This window comes from Melanerpes formicivorus, unplaced genomic scaffold (genome assembly GCF_026170545.1).
Source record: "Melanerpes formicivorus ecotype bairdi unplaced genomic scaffold, bMelFor1.0.p_v2 SCAF_2, whole genome shotgun sequence".
In the NCBI taxonomy this organism is placed as follows: Eukaryota; Metazoa; Chordata; class Aves; order Piciformes; family Picidae; genus Melanerpes; species Melanerpes formicivorus.
In genome coordinates this window covers 34,636,052-34,661,881 of record NW_027142354.1, presented here as the reverse complement: position 1 = coordinate 34,661,881, position 25,830 = coordinate 34,636,052, and the positions used below count along the sequence as shown (strand labels likewise).

The following is a 25,830-nucleotide window of genomic DNA, read 5'->3' as shown; positions in this document are numbered from 1 at the left end:
GTCAATCCTAATAAACTAAACCATATCCAGAAACATTCTTGAGTACTGCAATGCAACTCCCTAGTCTAGCAAACAGAAACATCCCCTAGCATGCTTTTGGCCCACAGCATTAGCACACTCCCAGTTTCCAGGTCGAGCTCATAAATCAGAGTCCCCGTCAAATCATTCCCAATAGGCAGTCTGTATACAGCCACTCAGTGTGGGATGCTAAGAAAACTTGTTCATGAGCATGGGTCACTTTGTCCCAGCTGTCATCAGTGTCCAGGAATGCTCCTATGAGGAGTGACTGAGGGAGCTGGGGTTGCTTAGCCTGGAGAGGAGGAGACTCAGGGGTGACCTTATTGCTCTCTACAACTACCTGAAGGGCGGTTGTAGACAGGTGGAGGTTGGTCTCTTCTCCCAGGCAGCCAGTACCAGAACAAGAGGACACAGTCTCAGGCTGCGTCAGGGGAGGTTTAGGTTGGATGTTAGGAAGAAGTTCTATACAGAGAGAGTGATTGCCCATTGGAATGGGCTGCCCAAGGAGGTGGTGGAGTCACCATCATTGGAGGTGTTCAGGAGGAGACTTGATGGGGTGCTTGGTGCCATGGGTTAGTTGTTTAGGTGGGCTGGATTGGTTGATGGGTTGGATGCAATGATCTTGAAGGTCTCTTCCAACCCGGTCTATTCTATTCTATTTATGACCATGAATATAGCCTTAGCATCCCAAAAATCATTCTCAGAGTCCAAGTAGAAGCCTGACTGACTTCAATAAATCCAGGGCTCCTACAGGTACTTAGGAACATGGGACTGCTAAAAGAACTCAAGTTTTGGGAATGTGCACATGAAAGTTAGTGGGGAAACCTTAGCAATCCACAGAAGACATCAGTATGAAAATATTTTGACTGTTTGGGATCAAGTCCTGCTATATTAAAAATAGGTATATGATCATACTGCATACATGGAGGTCTATTAACATACTTACATCTGTCCTGTACACATCTACAACGTTTCTCTATACTTGTTCTCCAGCCATAAACACTATTTTGACCTGGTGTCATTCACTTTCCTGAAACTGGTATGGTAACCTGCTTTGCTCAGTTACATATGCAGTCACAACAACCCCATGAGGTCAGCAGTATTGACATGTTAAAATTACAAATCACTTTTTCCTCAGGCTTCATTATTTATGTATTGCAGGTATCCAAGAGACACACTAACAAAAAAAAAAATTCAGCATCAAATTCAGCTCAGGATGCAGACCTCAAACAGACTGCAAATAATCCAAAATAATAAATTAAATACTAATTTTTAAAAATAAAAAAAAAAAAATAAAAAAAAAAAACACCAAAAAACCCACACCAAACAACTACTACTTTAATTAGATGAGGCAGCAGTATTTTTATTCAAAAGAAAGTTAACACAGCTATAAGCTTACAATATTTGCTCTCCTCTACTAACAGTAACCAAAAAATGTATTAATTAATCTCTTTCAAAAATATTGGCCTTTGGTACTCACATTTGACCAACTCACATGAGAGGAATGGGAGAAATGGGAGGTGAATATTTCCATTAATATCCATATTAATATTTATGATTCATTACTACAGTTTTCCTTCCTGTGAAGCTGACAGATCTGCACTATCATGGTGTCACAGTTATGCCCCTGAAACTGCACAAGAGTCTGAGAACTGAAGTCTTGCATCTTAGCATAAGCTAAATAAAAAACATGCAGCTGATGAAGCCTAAGCTGTTTCACCACAGGCACCTGTATAAATTTTTTCCAAAAGATCACAACCAGTATTCTGTACTAGAACCATAAAAGGAAAAATATTTCAGCGATGAGTTTTGTTCAATAGTGTTCCCAAGGGAGATATTTGCCTTTTTTTATTCATTTACAATTATCCTTCTGGAATGAAGTTGTTCTCAATCTACACATGATTAAATCTGATTTTTCAGAAAGCTCTACAACATGCAGTGGACTAAAATGAGGGCTACTGAAATCCTTTCAAAAATACACATTTCTTTCAAAAATTATACCGCTGATTTTGCAGCATAAAACCTTCTGGCGATCAGAAATTATGTTGAAATCAGTTTTAAATACTTAAATTTATCACTGCAGCAGAAAGTTGAACACTTACCTTTACATTGCATCCCTTGGCGAAAGAGGCCCTTGAGTAGCCGTTTACAATACTGGCATATGGTGGGACGAGTGTAGGAGTGAACAGCAAAGGTGTGTGGCACCTTCACCCTGCAAAGCACCATCTTTTCCATCCAGATGGGACGGCCACTCCACGAGGGAATCCTCTTACTAGGTTCTGGGCAGCAGCGCTGGAATAAAGAAGATATCCATGTTTTACACCAGAATGGTACAAAGTCATGCATAAGAACTTTTCAAAGTCTTGGCAGCCAGGTGAAGTCCCTGGGGACTGCAAAAAGAGAAACACTGCACTCATTTTTAAAAAGGGTAGAAAGAAGGACCTCAGAATCACAGAATCAACAAGGTTGGAAAAGACCTCAAAGATCGTCAAGTCCAACCTGTCACCACAGACCTCATGACCACTAGACCATGGCACCAAGTGCCACGTCCAATCTCCTCTTGAACACCTCCAGGGACAGTGACTCCACCACCTCCCTGGGCAGCACATTCCAATGGCTAACAACTCTCTAATTGAAGAACTTTCTCCTCACCTCCAGCCTAAACTTCCCCTGGCACAGCTTGAGACTGTGTCCTCTCGTTCTGGTGCAGGTTGCTTGGGAGAAGAGACCAACCCCCTCCTGGCTACAACCACCCTTCAGGGAGTTGTAGAGAGCAATAACGTCTCCCCTGAGCCTCCTCTTCTCCAGGCTGAACAATCCCAGATCCCTCAGGCTCTCCTCGTAGGGCTTGTGCTCGAGGCCTCTCACCAGCCTCATTACCCTTCTCTAGACACGTTCAAGTGTCTCAATGTCCTTCTTAAACTGAGGGGCCCATAACTGGACACAGTACACAAGGTGTGGCCTAACCAGAAACCACCAACCTGTCAGCCTCATCTCTGTGCCTGGGAAGATTATGGAACAGATCCTCCTCAAAGCACAAGGAGGTGATTCAAGACAGCCAGCTTGGCTTTACCAAGTTTGACAACCTAGTGTTCTTCCGCACCAGAGTCACTACATGAGCGTATAAAGGAAGTGCTGTAGATGTCATCTCTCTGAACTTCTGTAAAGCCTTTGACTCTGGCCCCTGCAACATCCTCTCTACTAAACAGGTATGGATTTGATAGGTGGACTATTCGGTGGATGAAAAAGTGGTTAGTCATAGTATCATAGTATCAGTCAGGGTTGGAAGGGACCACAAGGATCATCTAGTTCCAACCCCCCTGCCATGAGCAGGGACACCCCACACTAGATCAGGCTGGACAGAGCCTCGTCCAGCCTGGGCTTAAACACCCCCAGGGACAGGGCCTCAACCACCTCCCTGGACAACCCATTCCAGGGCTTCACCACTCTCATGGTGAAGAACCTCCTCCTCACATCCAGCCTGAATCTCCCCACCTCCAGCTTCATTCCATTCCCCCTAGTCCTATCACTACCTGAGATCCTGAGAAGTCCCTCCCCAGCCTTCCTGTAGGCCCCCTTCAGATACTGGAAGGCATATTCAGAGAGCACAGTAAACAGCTCAATGTCCAGACAAGTTGTGTCTCTCAGGGGTTGGTACTGGGATTGGCTCTGTTTAATGTCTTTACCAATGACATAGCGGGATTTAGTGCATCCTCAGCTAATTTGCAAATAACACCATGCTGAAAGGTGCAGCTGACACACCTGGCAGACAGGACGACATCCAGAGAGAGCACAACAAGTTTGAGAATGGCCTAATTTAAATCTCCTGAGGTTCAAAGCAGCCAAGTGTGAGGTCTTGAACTTGGATAGGGGCAACTGCCAGTTACAATACAAACTCAAGGATGAAGGGATTGAGAGCAGCCCTGCAGAGAAGAACTTGGCCAAACTGGTGGATGAAAGGCTCAACAGGAACCAGCAATGTGCATTCACAATGCAGAAGTGCATGTCCTGGGCTGCATCAAAGGAAGCATAGCCAGATTCCCACACTCTACTCCACTCTAGTAAGATTCCACCCAACCAGAGTACGGAGTACCAAGCTCTGGAGTCCTCAGGGCTGGAAGGCTTCTGCTACGAAGAGAGGCTGAGGGAGTCAACATTGTTGAGCAATCTCCAGGGATACCTTATTGCAGTCTCTCAATACTGAAAAAGGTCTTATAAGCAAGATTCTGACATATTTTTTAGCATAGCCTGTTGCAACAGGAAAAGCAGTAATAGACTAAAAAGAAGGTAGGTTTAGACTAAATAAGGGAGAAATCTTTTACAATGAGGGTTGTGAAATGCTAGTGCAGGGCTTCTAATGCCTCTCGAAACAATCCATTCCTGGAAACAGTCAAGTTCAGGGTTGACCAGGATCCAAGCAAACTGATCTAGTTGAAGAAGTCCCTGCTCACGGCAAGAGATCTTTAAACCCCAACTATTCTACAAGTCTACTTTAAGGAAACAAAACAAAGCCAACAACTAAAAAAAAAAAATAAAGAAAGAAAGAAAAAAGACAGAGATCAGTGTGTCTGGGAAGGCGGTGATATCTCAGAAAGTGATACAATAATAAAGAAATTTGTCCACAAACCATGAAAACGCCAGACAGAAAAGCCTTGCAGAGGGCAGGAAAGTATGCACAAATCTTTATTTTCACAGAAGCTAAAAAACTAAGTTCACTCAATACTTATTTTTTTAAGCAACCTGGCATGGTTCACAGACAGCAATGCAGGCTCCTATATGTAGAGGAAAAAATGAAAGACACTGGAGGTAGACAAATCAAAATCCAATCACTACCTCAAGCTATCAGTTTAAAAGAAAAAAGTATGCCTGAATAGAATGCTAAGTCAGTAATACAATATCTAGAGAACTAAAAAATACTTCTATAAATTACACACACCAGGAAAAAAAAAATCTTTGACATTAAAACTAAAGACTCAGCAATTAAGGAAAGGCTTTGAGTATTATACTGAATATTCAGCAACAAGATAAACTTAGTTACCTACATCTACAGAAAAATGTTAATGAACCTGGCTTTGTATATATGACCTAATATATTTTAAGATTGCTGAAAGATGAACTGCAAACATAATATGTTACAGATCATTTAAGCCAAGTGTTTAAAACTGGAGAGCAAAGAACAGGTGTCAGAGATAGTAATCACACCTGCAGAAATCAAAGTTTAATTTGTTGTAGAAGAAATTATTATGTTTTTATGTTCAATAAATAAACCTTACCAATATTTATAAACATCAGAATAAGTATTCTTCATGGCTGGAGACTAACCTTCACAGCCTCTAGCAAAAAAAAATAATCTGTCTAGTTTAAGAACAATCTATATGACATATTTTAAACTGTAGTAAGAACAGTTATACTGTGAAGTAATAGAATTAGGAGGGAGAGACTGTCAAACGCAATGCATTTACACAACCTTGAAAGCAGCAATGAAACAAATAGATCTTAATCACTGCCTGTCCTGTTCTATGATCCCAATATACTTGCAGTATAATTGATACCCTTTCAGAAGCCATAACCATAACAACAAAGAACTTTTATAGATGACAGTTTTTACTGTAAACTTTTAATCTTCTACACCCTCCTTGACAGGGCTTAGATTTTTTTAGATTAACTCTGTGAAAAACTTCACTGCAGAACAGTCCTCTCCAAGCATAAAAGCTTGTGAGCTGCACTGCTTTAGATCAAGTAACTGTTCTAATATGAAACTAAAGTCCTCTGAGTACATAACTGTGAGTGACAGGCTAATACCAAAATAATACACAAAACTATAATTTACTTCCCATTTAATTTCTCACAGTAGCAATAGTTATCAGTAAGTGTCACAGCCTAAGATTCACCAGATTTAAGAACGAACTAAAACAAATTGTGACAGCCAAGATGAACTCCCTTGTACTCATTCTGAGCCACTTGCAACACTATCTAGAGCCCCAGAGGTTAAAGGATTTAAAACCAGAAATTGTTTTCCCTTTTATGTTATATACCTCTTCAGAGGCAGAGGATGTATATTCAGCTTGGGCTGGTCTTGGAACTGAAAGCCCTGCTCCCGGTAAAGACACGTTAGACAGACGCCTCTTTCTTATTCCGCTGCAGTTATTTGGAATCTTGAAGGCACACCGCTTATGGTAGTTTAACCCACAACCTAAAAAAGAAGGGTTTTTTTAGACAAAAAAACCTCCCAACATCCAAAGTAACAAAAATAGTTAAACAGTTAAAAAGGTATTCCAGGAAAATGGTAAAGGCAGAGATGGCTCTGTTAAACTGTCTTTATTTTAGTGTTCTTCATGTGACCTACAAGAACATCTTTTTTTTTCCTTTTCTTTTTTCTGCATTACTTGTGATAATACTGGTATCCAGTAAATCCAGCTCAAGAAACAAGGTTTAAGACTCCAAAACAGCTCATTGTCCTCCTCACTTCTCCCCCACCAGGAGGCTTTCATCACTCCCAGAGTGAGGCTCCCTCACTTTGAAACATAAGAGCCAAGGAGAAACCAGTGAGCAGGCAGCATTAGTACCCACTGCTGGACAAAAGCCATAAAGAAAGGGATTCTCCTTTGGAAGTCTCTCTGAAGCATGTGCTCCTTGTGCAAAGAACACACACTTGTAAGCCAGCTATTTTGTTTTACAAAGTGGGAAACAAGAACACTCTGAGTCATTTGCCCCAGGTCACACAGTTTGCATTAATGCTAGGATCAGAACTCAGGTTTCTTGATAGATAAAAGACCACAGACCCCTTCCAGCTCTATGAAATACTGCATTTATCATGTCTTAACACATCAAATAAGATTTCTTCTTCCTCATCTTACATAGATATACATACACTAAAAATCAGACTTACCTTCACACTTTAATCCTTGTCGTACCAAACCCCAAAGCATCTCTCCACAGTAGTCACAAAAAGTAGGAGCCTTGTAGGAATGCACATAAAGTGCATGAGGACGAATCTGGAAATCTTCAACTGTAGCCAAAGCTTTTTAAAAAATTGCAGTAAGTTACAGTTCTTGCCACAGAATCAACAAGGATTTATGGAAAACATATGTTGTTTTTAAAATGTCAAAGAACACTAATGAGCTGTTTAGACATCAGCATTTTACTGTATACCGTTTAAATAGCTACTTAGAAGATTACATCATTTTCAGTAAGCTTTCTCTACTGAGATAAAAAATCCACTGGATTCTGTAGGCTGCTGCCCATAACTAATTAACAGTAAGAGTCACAATGTTGAAAACCTCACTAAGATGAGCAGGCTAATACAAAAAGCTTTCCTGAAATCCACTTAACAGTAAACATTTGAAAGAGCAACTTAATTTTGAAGCTGTTGGTAACCCACCAAATTTTCAAACAAAGGAGTTCTACAGGTTTGATTTTTATCTTCTAAAGGACTTTTTCAGTAAAAGCTTATTACAGTGAACTCTGTATCAAAACAAAACTGTGAATAGAGTTTCCATGGAACACTGGAAACTTCACTAGCAATGCTTTTTTTTTGGGGGGGGCAAATACAGATACAGATTCCTACAGTGATATTTAATTTCTGACCTTTTTCTTTAGAATTAAGAAAAAAAAGTATTTTACACCAGCACTACCATACCCTAATGGCTACCATTCTTTGACCAAATATGTACTAACACTTCAGATTCTCATATCTTGGCTTTAAATGTCTACTGAAGGAGATTTACATACACCACTTGGATTTTCCTGGAAACCTCTGACCCAAAACAGTGGCCCAGGAGGGGACTTCAGTCAAAGATCTCAAGGCACCCATGACAATAAAGTTCCCTAAAGTCCTACTCCTTTTAATCTTCTTAATAAAGCACCGTTCCATTGTTGCAACAATACCTACCAGATAGTACAACCTCAACAAGATCGCCCTCATGTATCTCTTCTGCTGATGTAATTCGTTGCAAAATATTATCTGAGTTCAGGTCATGACGGAAGAGGAGAATTTTGTCATACATGCCAAAGAAACCACACTCTGGGAACTGCAACAGAAAGCAAGCTCTAAATTAACGCAAGCTCTTTGATAATCCTATCCATAAACATTTTCAATGACAGCTACAGAACCATATGCTAGCTACAAAAAAGCTACAGAACACATTAAACATTGTTTAATGCATTGCAAGGAAACAAAATTGATTTGATTATTTTAGAGAAACTGAAATGTAGCATAAAAAAGTAAAAAACAAGGGAAAACAAAACAAAACACAAAAAACCCAACCACCTCTACCAAAACACAATGAATCAATATCAAGTACTCTCCTTCCCCCAACCAACAACAGTGGCCCTCTTTTGTCATACCCAAAAACTGTTAGGGTTTTGGGTTTTTCCTTTGAGGTTTTAATCTCTCAGGCCCACATAGCCAAGTGTGGCACCTGAAAGCCATAGACTTTAACTTGGATACCACCACCTGTAACCCTTATTGAGTCTGAAAGGTAATAGCTCCAGACAGCAACATCTGCCATACTTTTCTTGAGGGACAAGCCAGGAGAAGCTCCAGGTCATCATTCTACAACAGTTTGGATCCAAAGATGCAAGAAAAGGAAAACTCAATTCCCCACAAAGACAGAAGATAGCATTGCAAATCCATACAGGAAATAGATATACTAAGTAACACAACATTATTCCATAACACTTCACTAAAAATAGCTTTCTTATTCTGTATTTTCCCCACTCTTCAAAATATTGTCATGTGTGACTAAAACAACCTAAAATGAAAAACTTAAAAGTAAACAGACAATTAACAGAGAAAAAGCCCATAAATAGACTCTGGAGAGAAGTAAGTACTAATCAGCCAGCTCCTTTGGCCTTTTTGTTTAAACCACATTTCACCATTGAGGTGGAAACAGACACAGAAGTGTCCAATAGAATAAAACAGGAAACACATGTGGGGAAAAGTAGGAAAAAAAATACACAACAAACTTTCAATTAACTAGATAACAGACTACAGTCTGGTAATATAGATCTTGTGCAGTAAATACGTAACAGTCTAAACTGCATGAAGCTTGTAGCACATCAATTGTCTTTAAAACAGTCCAAGACATGTTTCTACCAAATCAAAGACACAATGAGGTATTAGTCACACCCATTGTTTTCACACTCCCCTTTCAGAGAGAAAGAATTTCTTCTTTCCAGCTGCAACTTTATCAGAAATATTAAGCTGGCCTTCTCTGTTATGTTACATCTACATTACACATAACACTAAAGAATCTCTATGTTCTGGAACATGTACTGTCTAATTGGACAGTCACAAAGAGAGGCAGAATTTGTGCCACTGAGCCTATGCAAAAGCAAAAAGGTGGACATGACAAAACTATACAGACAGCAGTAGATATTTTATCTGCAGCACCAAGAAACTGGTTTACTGGGCTGATGCCAAAGCAGGAGGTTGTTCCTCTCTCTCTCAACTCACTCTTAGGTTCCCTACATTAGTTTGATACTTTGTTGTACTCTGTATAGTAAACTACAACAGTACAGATATTGCTCCAAAACAAATGCCTTTAAAACCTTTATACAGTAAAATGCTATTGCTAAAAATCCATAGGTCATCTGCAATTATCTATAAGAACTCCTGTTATTCCATATTTCAGTATATTCATCCACTGATTCATCTCAGTAAACAGCAAATATTCTGAAAATTACATTATTCCAATCTCCCAAAGATTATTTGTATCAAGAAAGCAAATAAAAAACCTTGAGAATCAGCTTCCCTGCTCAATTATGCATCTCAGCATCTCTAGAAGTACACATGGGACTTGACTTTTATATCTAGAACATGCATAGATAGAGCACACAAGTAATTCTTTCAAGGGAACTGACAGTTCCTCATACATGAAGCAGTGTATAAACTTGCTCTAAGGTCTAACTCAAAATTCCACTGTGCCTCAATTAACCAGAATACAAGTTATATTTACTTTTTTTTTTTTAAGAAGTGCTGTGAAGTTTTATTCCTTGACAATATATACACCATTCAGCCAGGTATCACACTTTAATGCTAGTATCAACAAGAGGAAGCTACCATATCAATCCTACCATCAACCATATCCTCTAGATAACTTTTATTTATATCAGTTGCATCATGCTGCTGAAAAAAATCCAACAAAAGGGAGAAAAAATCAACAGGAATATGGCATGTATCTGCCTGCATATAAACATGACACTTTTTATTAATGCTGATACTAATTTCAGCTGCCAGGAGGGGCAACTGATGATTCAGAGAACCAGTGCAAACTGCTGCCTCTTTGTACCAAGTGTAACACAACCACCTACAAACTACAGGTTTTTAAGGAGCCTCTAAGATAGTTCACAGGTGTAAGTCTCGTGATAAAAATATCTTTGTTTCTCATGTTTTGTTATTTCAGACCATAAACCTACCATGCTGCTGCTGGTTAGGCCACACTTTCAGTACTGTGTCCAGTTCTGGGCCCCTCAATTTAGGAAAGATGTTGAGTTACTGGAATGTATCCAGAGAAGAGCAACAAAGCTGGGGAGGGGTTTGGAGTACAAGCCCCATGAGGAGAGGCTGAGGGACCTGGGATTGCTTAGCCTGGAGGAGGCTCAGGGGAGACCTTATTGCTGTCTACAGCTACCTGAAGGGAGGTTGTAGTGAGGTGGGGGCTGGTCTCTTCTCCCAGGCAACCAGCACCAGAACAAGAGGACACAGTCTCAAGCTGCACCAGGGGAGGTTTAGGCGGGAGGTTAGGAAGAAATTCTTCACAGAAAGAGTGACTGGTCATTGGAATGAGCTGCCTGGGGAGGTGGTGGAGTCACCATCACTGGAGGTGTTTAAGAAGAGACTGGATGGGCTGCTTGGTGCCATAGATTAGATGGCACCATTGATTAGATGGTGCTGGGTGATAGGTTGGTCTCAAGGATCTCAGTCTTTTCCAACCTGGTTTATTCTGTAGAACATCCCTACACATAATCCCCCACCCCAGTAACCAGAGGTCACAATGGTATACCAAGAAGCACTTACTTTAAATGCTCTGACCATATGTATCTCACATGTGCACCATTAACTCATTATCATGCGCAAATCTTGGATTTATTAAACTTTTTAAACACACCACATTAATTTTGGTGACTAAAATGCATCATCTATTACAATAAACAAAAGTTACAGATGCATACTTAAATCTTTGGGACAACAAGTAGAATTATTGAGAATATGAGACATTACATTCTTTAGAATACATGTTGATGGCATTTCCTAAGTTTGTAAACAAAAGCATAAGGCCTATAATTAAGATTGGGTTTTCAAATAAATTGCAGGCAAAGGCTAAATTAATTTATAAGAAATAAAAGTATTTTTGAAAGGTAAATTCATCTGTTCTAGACTGGGAACTGTAGTCTTCAACATCCTTGTTTGGTTCTTCATTAATTAAATTGACCTTTTAAGCTATGTATCATCAATACTTATGACATTGTAGAGGTATATTTTACAACTGCTGTCTACAACTACCTGAAGGGTGGTTGTAGCCAGGAGGGGGTTGGTCTCTTCTCCCAGGCAACCAGAACAAGAGGACACAGTCTCAAACTGCGCCAGGAGAAGTTTAGGCTGGAGGTGAGGAGAAAGTTCTTCACAGAGAGAGTTGTTAGCCGTTGGAATGTGCTGCCCAGGGAGGTGGTGGAGTCGCTGTCCCTGGAGGTGTTCAAGAGGGGACTGGATGTGGCACTTGGTGCCATGGTTTAGTAGTCATGAGGTCTGTGGTGACAGGTTGGACTTGATGATCTTTGAGGTCTTTTCCAACCTTATTGATTCTACGATTCTATGACCACCCTGTCTGCAAAACAAGTATGCATACACATGCATGAAATAGCTGTGAAAGGCTCTCTGCTTCTGTAACTATAATATTTAACCTCACAAAAAATAGTTATTCTATTTATAAGCTTCAGCTTCCTCAGTAGCTTCTAGATCAAGATGAAGAATGAAAAGCCCAGGCCTAACAAGACTAATAATAATCCATGCTAGTAATTATTGGAAGAAGTCTTAAACCCAAAATACATTTTCTATGTGTCAGACTTCACCCAAGACATTTTTCTATGCATTGTGCATGTCCAATCTCCATTTCTGAAACAATGTTCTATTGTCTTTAACTTTTAGAATTAAAGATAAACTGTTCATTGGTACTACTGAATGGCAGTTGTTAGACATAGCTGAGGAACCTTGGAACAGCAGAAGAACAGCACAAATCTAGCAGCCCACAACACCCTAGCTGGCTCCTCCCAGGCCCATCACAGGGGTCATCAGTCCACCCAACGCTCCTCTCACCAAGCCAGAGGAGCACAGAAACCCAAATTAAGGACTCCAAGAAAAAGATGCCGTGTCCAGGCTCCTCCCAGCGCTGTCATAGAAGAGCCTCAGTCCCAATTTCCAGACACGAAATTCATCAAGGTAAGTGACCTCTAGAGCACATTTTTTGGACTGAGAAAGGTCACTGCTGAAAGGTATGGGACACATTATAAGATGACAAGGAACCAGGATGGTACAAGACTTATTACAGAATTTTTACAGAAGGAAAGAAAGGCAAGGAAAGAGGTGATTCAGCAAGGAATGAACATGGAGATAAAATGAAGGGATAAGAAGATTTAAAAAGCTGGTCACCAGTAAACATGGGCTCATCAGAATAATTGACTGGTCATGCCCTGTGCCTGATCAGCACCATCTGTCCTACCTTTTAATTCAATTAATTTCTATTTTCCTGGATGACTGGTTCTCATACTGAGCATATGTGTGTGTATGAGGAATCTGAGTGCCAGTAACTGATGGCAGCCCACAGGTGAGGGAAGCCACGTCTGTAGTGCCAACAACTAGAAAGACTAATGAAATCAAAAGCTTTCTGGACAGAGTGTGCCAAGCCCAAAATCACTAGAGAACGGTACAATGTGCAACAACTGTTGCTATTTGTGTTCTGTTCATGCCAGTGCTCTGTGTGCCCGCCTGTGACAATCTGTATGGATGTGTTGTAGATCCCTGTCCAAGTGTCTGCCTACTAGGAATACGTGGTCAGTCTCACTACTGGTCAGACCTGGGGCATGGAGCTGCAGTAGTCTCATCTCTGCCAGAAGGCTGTTGGGTTCAGTCATCCCTAAAAAAACTTTCCTGCCCTTTCCTTGCATACACACCCCCTCCCCAAGATTCTCCTATTATAAAAGAGCAGACCATAACACCAAGATGCCTCTCTGACCACTCCTTTCCACACTCGTCAACTCAGATTACTCTCCACTGCCCCCGCTATAGTACTGAGCGCCCAAGCAATGGAATCGCTGGCTCGCTGCCCTCTGCATAGCCGGCCCTGACGAGCTGCAGGTGGCCTGTCAGAGTCCATGTCTAAGGCACTCGGCCAGGCTTCGATGGGGGAGCTGTGCAAGCAGCTTGGCTCCTTACAGACGTGCGGCGCCCTGCTCTCTCTTCCGCTCCCCAGTACATTAGGGAATACTGCATTCTTTGCTAGCACCTTAGCCAGAAGGCTAAGTGCAGACTGCTGGCCAAGAATAACCTCATCGATTAACAAGGTTTTTATTTCAAGTGTATCCTTTAACAGAATCTTTATACAAAGCTTAAACTATGCTCAAGTTGTACACTATCAACTTTTTCTCTCTTCCATGCAGCAAAGTACAACTTTTATAGCCTTACTTATGCTCAGTTACATGAAGCTGTTCAAGAAGAGCACTACCCAGTTCATTTGAAATGTTAAGTGCTCATCATGTAAACTTGAAAACAAAACTCAAAGCAGATTTTTTTAAGCCTGTTTTATCTTATGGGATTATACAGATATTACTTTCCTGCATAGGAGCCCAAAGTGTCTGTACAGTGACTCAGAACACCTAAACTGCTAATGTCAATATTACTAGGTTTTCTAAAAGCAAGAGAGAGACTGTTTTCAGTGTTAACAGATCCAAAAGAGCATCTAACTACAGGAAATCACTTAAGGGAAGTCTACACATGCGATAGTCTGTGCCAGAATTAATCCCTGGCATACCAATACCAGCAACTTCCATTGAGAACATACGCAATCCTTTGTACTTGGGCAGTACTAGAACAAACAACTACAAATAGCACTACTAGTGCATCACTGCAGTTGCACGAGGAAAAACAATTGGCATTACCTAAGATGCTTGTGAGTATTACAGCATGTCTACTTTTATTTAATAGCTCATTACACTGTATCAATATACAGTGGCCAGTATTGCTGGAGTGTAACACAAATGAGGCTTCTTTCTATCTTGGCAGTAAAGGGAAAATGCCTCTACTTCATGTTCCAGGACTTACTTTACAAAGTCCTGGACTAGTCGCCAAGAATTTACACTAGGGAAAAGCGTAGGCGAATATTGTTTCAAGGTCCAGTATCTCATGACCCGTCATAACTCAAAACAAATGCTTCAAACCACTGAAAGTTAATTCCAAAGTCTAACAGTGCAAAACATCCATTACCTTGGAAAGTCTATTCATTCACTGAGAACACTCCAATTATTCTGCATCCCTACCCAGCTATTCACTCCCACTCTTTAGAATCATGTGCCAAATCACATTATCACACAGACAATTAGCTTCAAAGATGTTGCATGAGATCTTTCCCTCACCAGATGCCTCAGCACAGACATACTTGGACTACTGCTTGGCTAGGTTTTCCAGCACACAAACTTATTACCATGCTGGAAATGCGTATGTGCCCTGTACATACCAGCTCTGTGCCCTCAGCACTCATCTTTTCTCAGGTGTGTTTGCTTCTCATGCCTCAATTCTCTATTAATTTGCTCCATATTTAGACCATATGAAAAAAGATGACAAATCAAGAAGGCTGACCAAGGGAGGAGGGGAAGGGGGAAAGAACACAGCTGATTAATACAAAACACAATTTGCTCAACCTGGAGAAAAACCCAGAAGGATGGTTGCACCATATATTCACTACACCACATTACATTGTTACTACAAGCGTTACACAGACCCATTTGTAGTATGGATGGATTATAATATGATTCTTGTAATATTATGCTTTTGCTTTGCCATAAAAAAAATATAAATCAGCAAAACATCTGTTCAACACTTGAAAAATTTTATTAAGCTTCGAATCAACTCCTCTGCCACAATTTGGTTAGACAGCCATTAGTATGGCAGTCTCCAAACCTTTGGAAGAGAGCTTATATTCATTCCACTTATTTTGGTCTTTTCACAACATAATTTCAAGTATTTTAAAATAAACACTTATTTTCCCTTCAGCAGCCCTCACTGAAGAGTTACATGCCCAAACCACTTTAACTCAGTCCAATTAAAATTTGAGTTCTTAGGTACACAAATAATATAAGGCATACAGATTGTCACTTGGTTAGAAAATTCTACAGATACATTTGTGTGGTCCTCATGTTAGGCTTTTTTTTTTTGCCTGATTATCAACAAAAAAAATGTTTGAACAGATCATCTTTCTTCCCTCCATGTCATAGTCTACTTCATCTTCAATCACACTCCAGTTCTTGAAAATGAAATCCCCATCTAGTTCTATTAGACTATCCAAAAAGTGCATATAGACTGATTGGATCACATTCAATAAAGATTATTCAAATTATTAATCAGGGAATACAATGTACCAAGACTACAATATTTATAAAAACAACTAAAGTATAAAACTACAGAAACAGTAGAAAAGATCAGAACAAGAGGACACAGTCTCAAGCTCTGCCAGGGGACGTTTAGGCTGGAGGTGAGGAGAAAGCTCTTCCCAGAAACAGTAATTGGCCATTGGAATGTGCTGCCCAGGGAGGTGGTGGAGTCACCAGCCCAGGAGGTGTTCAAAAAGGGATTGGATGTGGCTCTTGGAGCCATGGTTTAGCTGCCCTGAGGTGTTGGGTGATAGGTTGGACTTGATGATCTCTGAGGTCTTTTCCAGCCTTATTGATCCTATGATTCCATGGCTCACAAGTAGGCATAATATGCAAAATTTAACTCCTTTTAAACACAGCTATACTTCCAGGGATTGTGCTCTCAACATCTTACACAGTTTATAATCTTGGAGAAATAAATATTAGTATGAATACATTAACTACTTGTCTAAGTGGCTACTGACAGACAAAATCCTGAATTCAAGAAAGTCAAAAGTGCACAATGTGATGGGAAACAATCAAGGAATTAACACCAGTAAGAAAGCAGAAGTACTGTTGGGAGAGGCAACATTAAAAGGTAAACAGTGGCATGTTTAGGACTGGCTATAAAGGGAATGATGTCCAAACAACCGAACATGGAAAAATAGCCCCAAAATAATAAGAACAGAATAATGCAAGCTAGTAATCAACTAGCAATGAGAATATATGCAAGCATTACTTTTCTGTTGAAAGACAGTTACAGGCATGGTTGAAAGAGAGCAATAATGTTAGAATGAAGAAAAATTAAGACAACAAAAATATTATTTCTAACAAAACCAAAGAAATTAAGCACACAAGAGACACAGGAATTAAGATGAAAGCAACAGGTGCAAGATAGGGGTTTAAAGCCTATACATAAGCAAGACAATTTAAAAGAGTTATTTCTTTGAAGTATTCTTAAAGTACCACAAGTGGAAGAGTTCAACAACAACAGAATTATAAATGCTGGTGGAGAAAGTTTAAGAATAAACCTCAAACAGGCAGGCGACAGAAGGAAAAATTACTTTTGGAGGTGATCTAAATTAAAGCACAAGACAGACCAAAAAACAGTGACCTGGATCAAGTTCAGTAAGATAAAGACAGTAAGTAAGTGCAGCATACATGAATGAAACACTAGAAATATATAAAGATAGAGAGAGAAGAGGAAGAGAGTGAGAAAATAAGTTTGAGTTGGGCTTCTCTTTTTTTCATTTAAATTTAATATATATGAGAGCACCATGTTATGAAAATATGGAAGAAAAAAAGAGAGAGTGGTTAGTTAATCAGCAAGACATAGGAAATATCCCTTTGGTTTATCAAAGGGGTGACTGTTTGGGTGGGTTCAGTGAAGTGAAAAAAGAAAAACTAGTTTGGAAGATAAAAGAAACAGACTGTACAGGTGAACAGTGTATTGGTACTCAAATCAAGGAGAAGGCAACAGTTAGAAGGGATCACAAGGATTTCAGGCACACACCCTAAGGTAGGATGGTAATTGGCCTACTTCAGAGCAAAACGTAGCATTGGAGGAAATGTAAACAAGGAAGGTGCTGAGTATGACTGAAGATTAAGAGTTTAAAAGACAGATCTGTAGATGAAAAAGGTATATAAGGGAAGTTTCAGAATCATGAAAGTAAAGATCCATAAGCTTATGAAAAAGGCTGTGACAAATCTCGTAGGTACTGATACAAGTAAAGCACAAAATAACTGAATATTTTTCATTTATAACTATTAGTTTAACTAGAACAAAAGATATAAGATAAAGCCTTTAAAGCATGCAGTTCTACATAATTCTCAGTTTATGGGAGTAAAGCACCACCACATGCAAGTTTCTAGCTTCAAGCTACTAAGCCCTATGTTCTACTTCATGTTCTCTCATATAAGGAATGAAGAAGTGGTACTTAAATACAAAACAGGCTCAAGAACTTGTCTCTGTAGTATCTGATCATTGTGCAAGAACATGCACTGTCCATCTGCAACTTATGCAACACATTTCCCTGCTTCTAAACACACTCCTTCTATTCCAGCAGTCATGTATGTTCATGCTTTCACTCCTTTTCAGACTCCCCCAGAGAACTGTATGCCTGGTACATTAACATACAACCAAAATAAGGAATGAAGAGAGTAGATGGAGAGTATATCCAAGAATCTTTTGAAGCATTAGACTAAAAAGTCTAATGTTTGGGTTTTTAACAAGGACTTCACTTAAGCATTCCAATATACAACACCACTAACATACTGCTCCCTGAATTTAAGTTTAAACTTCAAAAAAAGTTTTGTTCCTTTCCTGATGTTTTGAACATTTCTGTTTTAAGATACATCAAATATTTGCATTACTGATCTCACTCTCCTTGCAGACATGTCCTCCTTAGTTTCAGTTCTCTTGATGCTAATTTCAAGTACCCTTCGGCAAATCCTGAACGAGCTACATCAAACAGCAGTATCTGAAGCAGGAAGCACAGCCAATCATCAGTGCTGTTCACTATCTTCATCAATGATAGAGACAGCAAGACTGAGTGCACTCTCAGCAAATGTGCAGCTGATAGCAACATGAGTGATGTGATTGGTAAGTCTGAAGGATGCCATCCAGAAGGTCCTGGAGGCTGGAGATGCGGGCTAAGGAGAATCTCATGAGGTTCAACAAGGCGAAGTGTAAGGTCCTGCACCTAGGTAAGGGCAATGCTAGATAGCAATACAGGCTGGCATACGATGATGTTGAACACAGCCCTGCAGAAAAAGACTTGGGGGTTCTGATGGATGAGAAGCTGGACATGAGCCAACAGTGTGCATCTGGAGAAGAGAAGGCTCTGGGGAAACCTAATAGCTCTCCAGTACCTGAAGGGGGCCTACAAGAAGGCTGGAGAGGGGCTGTTTATAGAGGACTGTAGTGATAGATGTGGGGCAATGGTTTTAAATTAGAGATTAGTAGATTTAGATTGGATGTTAGGAACAAACTCTTTACCATGAAGGTGGTGGAACATTGGAACAGGTTGCCTAGAGAGGTAGAGGCCTCATCCTAGAGATATTCAAGGTCAGGTTCGACAAGGCCCTGAGCAACCTGATCTAGTGGAGGATGTCCCTTCTCACTGCCAGAGGGTTGGACTAGATGACCTCTGGAGGTCCCTTCCAACCCAAACCATTCTATGATTCCATAATACAGCAAGACTGCACTACAGAAAGCACTATGAACACACATCAGGTCAACAGAGTGCTTATTTCTCAACTAAGCTTCTCCCCAACACAGGCATTTGCAGGATTGTTTTCTCCCCAGTTGATTAATTCCCCTTAAAAGAAATAAAGGTAAGGTATAAGTTACATTTCTGAAAACTTCTAAGGATGCTGTAATTAGTTTTACAAAGGTTAAACCCCAGTCTCCTCAGAGATGCGCTGTTAAGTCTTCATCAACATTTTTTATACTGAAATAGAGTTAAGACAGAAGTTCAAGCTCCCAAGCAAAAGAGGAAGGATACCTGAATCTCTTTTTTGTTTCAGATACATAGAGAAATACAAGGCTGAAATGTGACTTAAAAGCACTATTACAAGTAAGTAAGGAAGCTTCCATTTAATTCTAGTAAAGATACCTCTCAAATAAGTAGATACAAATTATTCCAAGGTAGGGGGAGGGAGGGAAATATCTCTCACCTTTTTTCACTAAAGGGAAACAGTAAAGACATACTGCTAACTACAGAACTATCACAAGAAAAAAAACTAAAGTTTGTACTCTAACGTTGATGTCCAGGAGCCAATCAAGAAAAGACTTTAAGTAGGTTGTAGAACACCATAGGAAAGGGAAGCTTCAACAATCTTGAATATCAAATGTGTACCCAGTGCTTCAAAGCTTTCAAAGCCTGACATGCATGACGTTACTCAAAAGAATACAGCTCACAATTTTTACATAAATACAAAATTATCTATTAATCCTAGAATATTTAATATGCTTGCAACAGTCACGAGATCTAAGAGAAAAGAAGTCACAGCAGGACATATTGCTGCTGGTAACAGGCTGGAGGGAAGACACTGCACTTGTGTGCTGGTCACAAATCTGCTTACAAAAGATGAACTCCCTATACATAAGGCTGTTCCCTGACTACTTTGCTGCCTGCAAACATACTCTCATGGAGCAACCATTTAGTGGTAGCATCAGCGGCAGAAGAGCATAAACTGAGTCAAAACCAGAAAGGGGGAAAATTATCATGAAATACTCATCAGTTTTGCAGTTGCTCATCATATAAAAGTCTCTTCAGTAACAGCAACAACCTGAGCTAAACTTTTAGCCGAGCCTCCCTGAAGAATAGAAAGGAAAAAGAAAAATAAGCATGCATTTGCTTTCATCTTTAAGACAGAAGACAGGAAATATGCAGATGCAAAGAGAAGGCACTGATACAGAAAGAAAAAGTGGCCCCTGAAATGGCTGCAAAAAAGTACACCTAATACACATGGTACAAAACAACAACAACAAAAAAACCTTGACCCATATAACTTGTCTCTTCAGGAAGGAACTGACATGCCGAACCACATCTGATAGCCCAGGCAGCTATTATGAAATCAGCTTGCTTGCCAACTAGTTTGTAAAAACATAGAAGAAGCAGTTAAATCACGAGATGGGGGGGGAAGATACACATGCATATGCAAACAAGTTTATATAATGCTTGCATTTCCTTTCAGGTTACTAAGTGGAAAACAATAATCTAAACTTAATCAACCAGAAATACCAATCACAACAATCAAAGTCACAAAGAAAATCACCCCCTACAAAACAATCTACATCTTCAGCTCCCCCCACACACACTCACCCTTGCTTTGAGGTACAGAGTATTTATTTCTTCATTATTTTATGAAGCAACATTAACTACTTTTCAGGTTACTCAGTAGGACCTAACCTAAATAAAGGTACAGCTTGTATGCAAGAACAGCAAGACCAATGTCATTTCCATCCTAGAGACTCAGAACTTGCAACAACTTAATCATGACACATTGAACAGTAGGCTAAGATTTTTTTTTTTTATTTCTTGCCTGACCCTCTCTAATATTAGAGTTTATGCTAACAGTTGCATAATAATAATACATGTAGTATTATTATATGCATAATAATATATGCATTCCTTATGTGGAAAAACCGTACTAGGACAGTAGTAGCTGTTTGGTGGGGGTTTTAACAACTAGAACTAAAAAGCAAAGCTACTATCACAAAGTCTGCAGACCTGCAGTACATTTCTACAATGACAATTGGTCCTTTCATTATGGCTGGCTATACGGTTGCAAGAAAACTCCTTAGGAGTAGTAAGCATAAACTAGTAAAAATCTAAGATATCAGTGACAATCACTGAAACTAAAAAACATATTCTCCATCCTGTGAAAACTAACTCTTGCAGAAAATTTATTACTACATCTTTTACTAGATTTCACCAGCAAGAAAGTAACAGAAGAACTCACTCCTTTTAAATTACTCAGGAGTTAGCAAAGTTGCTTTGCACTTAACTGTACAGGTATCTTCAAAACTGGTACCAAGCTTCTTGGCGTATTCCAGTCACACACTGTTATTACCAGAAGTCTGTTACAAAACAACTGTTGGCATCACTAGCATGTGGCAGTTTTATACCATACCTTCTGGTAAACTATAGAGCACACGAGGTCTTTGACAGCAGAGAGGGACAGGTCCTGAGTTTCAATGGTGACAGTCTCTCGAGTGAGACCAATCTGCAGAAGGAAGGAGACCCCGTGCATAGAGCCCCGGGAGTTGGTGAGGCTCTGGGTGCTGAAACTGCCATTGGAGAGTCGACTGGAGAGCCCCGACTGGGGACTTGAAGACAACGACGGGGTTTGTGGTGCAGAAGCATGACACGCTGGTGGGGAAAATTTCTGTAAGGATGGGGGAGAAGAGTCGTTTGCGGACATCTGACTTGCTTTACTCTGTGGAGATCTCCTTAGCAGTCAAATTCTAAGAAAAATATATTGCCAGTTCTTGGTTTGAAATGAAAACAAGGACAATGTAACTTTCCCTTTCTTAGATCAGTAAAATGTCCCTGATCAGTAAAACTTAATTTTCCCTTTCATTCTGTGCATGCCAAAGAGTAAAATAATTTCAGCTGTAATACACTTTAAAAGGATCTCTTTCTGCAGTTACAATCAGCTGATCAAAAGCAGATTGCCTGTCCTCCAGCACCACGTCCGGACAACAGAGGCTTACATAAAGGCCTCACAGAAACATATTAGCTCTGCCGTTTTATACACGTCCTTCATCTTTACGTACTAAAAAAAAAGCTGGAAACACAGATGGAAATGAATGTCAGCAAATCAAAAGTATCCTCATTCACCTATTTCAACAGGCCATATCTTAAATGCAGGCTTATCCTCATGTAGATAGCCTTTTAGAATGAGAAAAAAAAAAAGTATCCTTGAACAACAACAGAAGTCCATGTATGTGATGAATCTATATTCCTCCTTCAGAAATTCTTCTCTGAATTTGCAGGACAATGTTAACTTGGAGATCACTGAAGGTATTCAATTTCATTTTTATAAAATATTTTAGCTCATGAAATGCAGGAGCAGAACATCTGAAGACACAATCACATTAAATGTAATCTCAAGCTTCACCCAGATAATCTCCAGCATTTTGAAACGTTGAACTCTGCCTGTAACGGAAAAGATACAAAGTCCTTACTTCACACCAAATGCATAAAATTGCACAGCAATGTCATAAGCACTCTACTTTGATACAGCAGGATCACCAACACCTTTTACTCAAACATGGTATGTTAGTAGCATTTTGTACTGGTAATTTGAACTTAACTGTTGTCCCACTTCAATACACAAGACAAATCAGATCTAAGACTGCCCAACACATTACCACATCATTCAATTAATGGCGATTTAGAAAAGCAAAGCACTTAACAGTCAAGACAGGAAAATAAAAAAGGAGGAGAAGGCTACAGCTCTGCTCTGTAGGTGTATACTGAGAAGCTGGTGGGTAAGGAAGGAAATTTATTAAATGCATTATTATATGCACCAAAACATCAAAAAAACATGACATCAAAATTCATGTAGCATGTATTCAGGATATAATTTTAGTGCTTTTATTCAAGACAACTGAATAACATCTCGCACGAACTCTGACTGTAAGAAGACAAGCACAGCACACACTTCAATATTAGTTCCTTTGGGAAAAAAAAAAATGTAATGCTCACGTCTGATTAAAAAGGCAAGTTGGCTTTATTTTAAAATAATTCATTTCACAAGCACAGACTCAAAATACTTGTTACAAGATGCTGTGTTACTCAATTCAATATTTCCAACACTTCACAATCAACCAAAATGCTCAAAAGGAATCATTTTTACATTCCCCATGCAACTTCTAACACAGAAAAAGTAATCTGTGAATGCAAAAGGAGTACAAGGCCATAGATCTATGCAGGACATTAATATCAATAAGCTCACTTTTTTTTTCCTTCCTTCCATTACATTAAAAAAAAATCAAAAATAGTATTACCAAGATTAAAATGAAATGAAAATTTAGAAAAGAAGTATCAGAATTTATCACACACAGTATAATCTGTCCTTACTAGAATAGTCCATTTAATAGATTATGCACTCATGGCATTTACCAGAGTAATAGTTCAAAATCTGTATTTGAAAGAGTAGATAAGGAAGGAGAGGTACGCAGACTGCAATACTGGAAGGAAAATAACCTCTTGGTTTTGTGATAAAAATTCCTAACAGAGGCTCCAGAAGAAAAAAAAAAAAACAACAAATTGATACTTCCTGGATTTTCAGCACAAGCATCTTCAAATACTCAAGAGCTGTTCAAGGACACCTGAAAAGACAATTTCTGCCTTAAAGAACACACTAAACATGATACAGACAAAGGTCACAAACAGGAATAAAGGCAGCAACAGTAACATTTAAGTACCTTTCTCAAGATAGCAGCTTCACAGTGCCTTTGCTTGAAAATGACTTGGTTTTGTTTTCTACATACTGCTTTTCTTTCCCTCATTTCTCACATATAGCAGAAACAGCAAACAGCAAGCTTTAGGAGTGGATCTGAATTAGAAAACAGTAATGCCTAACCAACATAATAGAAAAAGGAAAAGCCATATGATGTTAAAGAATTACTGAATCTACTAAGCAAGTTTAATTTATACAATGAAAACACCCTGCATGAGCTCACCTACAGCCTAATCAGAATGTTAATAATATGTATTGTGAATGCAAATACATCGTGCCTTCACAATACCTGCTACTTGGTAGGAAAGACTGGATCTTTCCACGAAAAGATAGCCACAGAAACTGCTCACTCTGTAGTCAGGATAAACTGACTCTGAGTATCGAATAAGGTAAGCGCCTACTGAAATGTATACTCCATCCTACGAATCCATATGCTTGTATAAATATATATAGAAACCCCTATACCTTAAAAAACGGAGAATCAAAAGAGCTGCGAAGGGAGCCCATCTGCCCCCTTCCCCTGCTGCAAAGCTCGCAGCCTGCTTTCCATCCTGCTCTCGCTGCAGAGCCGCTGACCCTCCCCTTCCTTTTTGGGGCTGCTCCCAAATCAAGCAGCTTTCAGGCAGCTTCTCCAACATCTGGCACTTAATTCGCCTCCCTTTCCCCCTGCTAGACAAGACATGGACTCCAAGTGGCTCCTCTTTATCTTCTTACCCCACGGGATCTGGTCGTTCTCCCGCTTCCCACCGAGAAGCCGCTGCCCTGCGGTAGCCAGGTTCCCGTCGCTGGACCTCGGGGCCGCCCGCAGGTGCCAGAGATGAGGCTGCAAACGGGTGACCTCCCCGCCACCACGGGCCGGGCTGGAGTAGGCAAGACCGGAGGAGCCGCCGGCGCGGCGGCGGGATGTGTCTTGCCTGCCGCGGGTCACGCAGCCCCGTCCGGGCCGGTGCTGGCAGCCGCCCGTCCCGTCCTGTACCGTCCTGTCCCTCCCAGGTTTAAAACCCCGCTGGGTGACCCGCCCCTGCCGGCGCAGCTCCCCGCGGCGCCACTCTCCGGAGATGATGTGGCCTCAGCCCATCACCCCCACCACGGGGCACCACGCATCGGGGCGGAATTGCCGCCGCGACGGCGCTTCCCTGTTGGGGGGACAGCGAGGGCTCCCCAACAGCCCCCGTAACAAAGCCCTTGATGGGGGCGGCGGCCACGACGTCGCCGCTCCCGCCGCGGCAGGAACTCTCCGAGTCCGAGTCCGCGTCCGCCTCCGCCCTTCCCCGGCACGGCGGACTTGGCCACTGCCCCCCAGTCATGCTCGCCGGCTCCCAGCCCCGTCGGCGACGCACAACCTCCCCGTCCTGCCGCCCTCACCTGCGTCCCCGCCAGACTCCGGCTGTCCCCGGGCTGTAGCTCCCTCGCGCACATCTCACCCGCCCCGCGGCTCCCCGCACACACTAGAGCTGCCCGGGACGGCCTGAGACACGGGGTCTGCCGGGAGTTGTAGTCCCGCAGCTTCATTCCGGCCTGGCTGTCTCGCGCGGGCGAACTACAAGTCCCATGGTGCCCCATGAGAGCCGGGCTCGAGGAGGGAGGCATCGCATGCGCAGACCTCCCCGCAAGAGTTTCCGTTAGTTTTCTTGCCTGTGGCGGTTGCTGCCCTGAACCGCTAACGGGACGGCGGGGTGCGGCGCCGTGGGGCGGCGCCTTCGGCAGCTGCTTCTGCTCCATTTTGCAGCTGGCGCCCTACCGCCACCCTTGCCCCGCCTGTCCAGCCCTCACCGCCTCCAGCTGGGCCAAAACTTGGGTCCGCGCCAACTCGAGCCCGCTCGCTGCCGTGCCAGCGCCGACCTCTGGTTTCGACAGCTCCTCCGCCCTCCCCGCTGTACCTCGGGGAGCGCCCTGTGCCTCGCTGCTCCCGGCCCTCGCGGTGGCCGCTGCATCCCTTCTCCCCATCAGAGCTACTTTCAGTTCACCTTTCCGGGGCGTGGGTGGCGCAGCGCAGCCCCGCAGAGATCTCCCCAGGGCTTCGCACAAGGCCCTTCATCACTGCACAGGAAATACTTGACCTAGTGTGTCACAGAATCACGTTGGTCTTTTTCGTGGCTGCTCTGACATAGTAGTTCAAAAGGGCTTTTTGCAAACAGCGTGCCAGCTGGTCCCTGTGCCTCTCTTGGTAGCTCACACTGATGAGCTTGTCGCTTACTGCAGAAGTTCTCCGGG

At 41.3% G+C, this 25,830-nt stretch overlaps 1 protein-coding gene across 4 annotated transcripts in view; it reads right to left on the bottom strand.

The window, feature by feature from the left end:
* Window positions 1–25,071, bottom strand: part of PRKD3 (protein kinase D3) — a 55,242-nt gene extending 30,171 nt beyond the window's left edge. Inside the window, exons 1-7 of one of the 4 annotated variants that reach the window (XM_068156055.1) lie at window positions 24,982–25,066; window positions 23,582–23,734; window positions 21,280–22,307; window positions 7,910–8,048; window positions 6,908–7,039; window positions 6,054–6,211; window positions 2,121–2,310 (exon numbers count right to left, since the gene is read on the bottom strand). In XM_068156055.1, coding sequence (XP_068012156.1) covers window positions 2,121–2,310; window positions 6,054–6,211; window positions 6,908–7,039; window positions 7,910–8,048; window positions 21,280–21,570 — 910 coding nt within the window. In that variant the 5' untranslated portion in view covers window positions 21,571–22,307; window positions 23,582–23,734; window positions 24,982–25,066. Of the gene's footprint in view, window positions 1–2,120; window positions 2,311–6,053; window positions 6,212–6,907; window positions 7,040–7,909; window positions 8,049–21,279; window positions 22,308–23,581; window positions 23,735–24,081; window positions 24,294–24,981 lie in introns of those variants that run through there. The other 3 variants (XM_068156075.1, XM_068156063.1, XM_068156045.1) reach the window with 3 other exon arrangements.
* Between the last annotated feature and the right edge of the window lie 759 nt (window positions 25,072–25,830).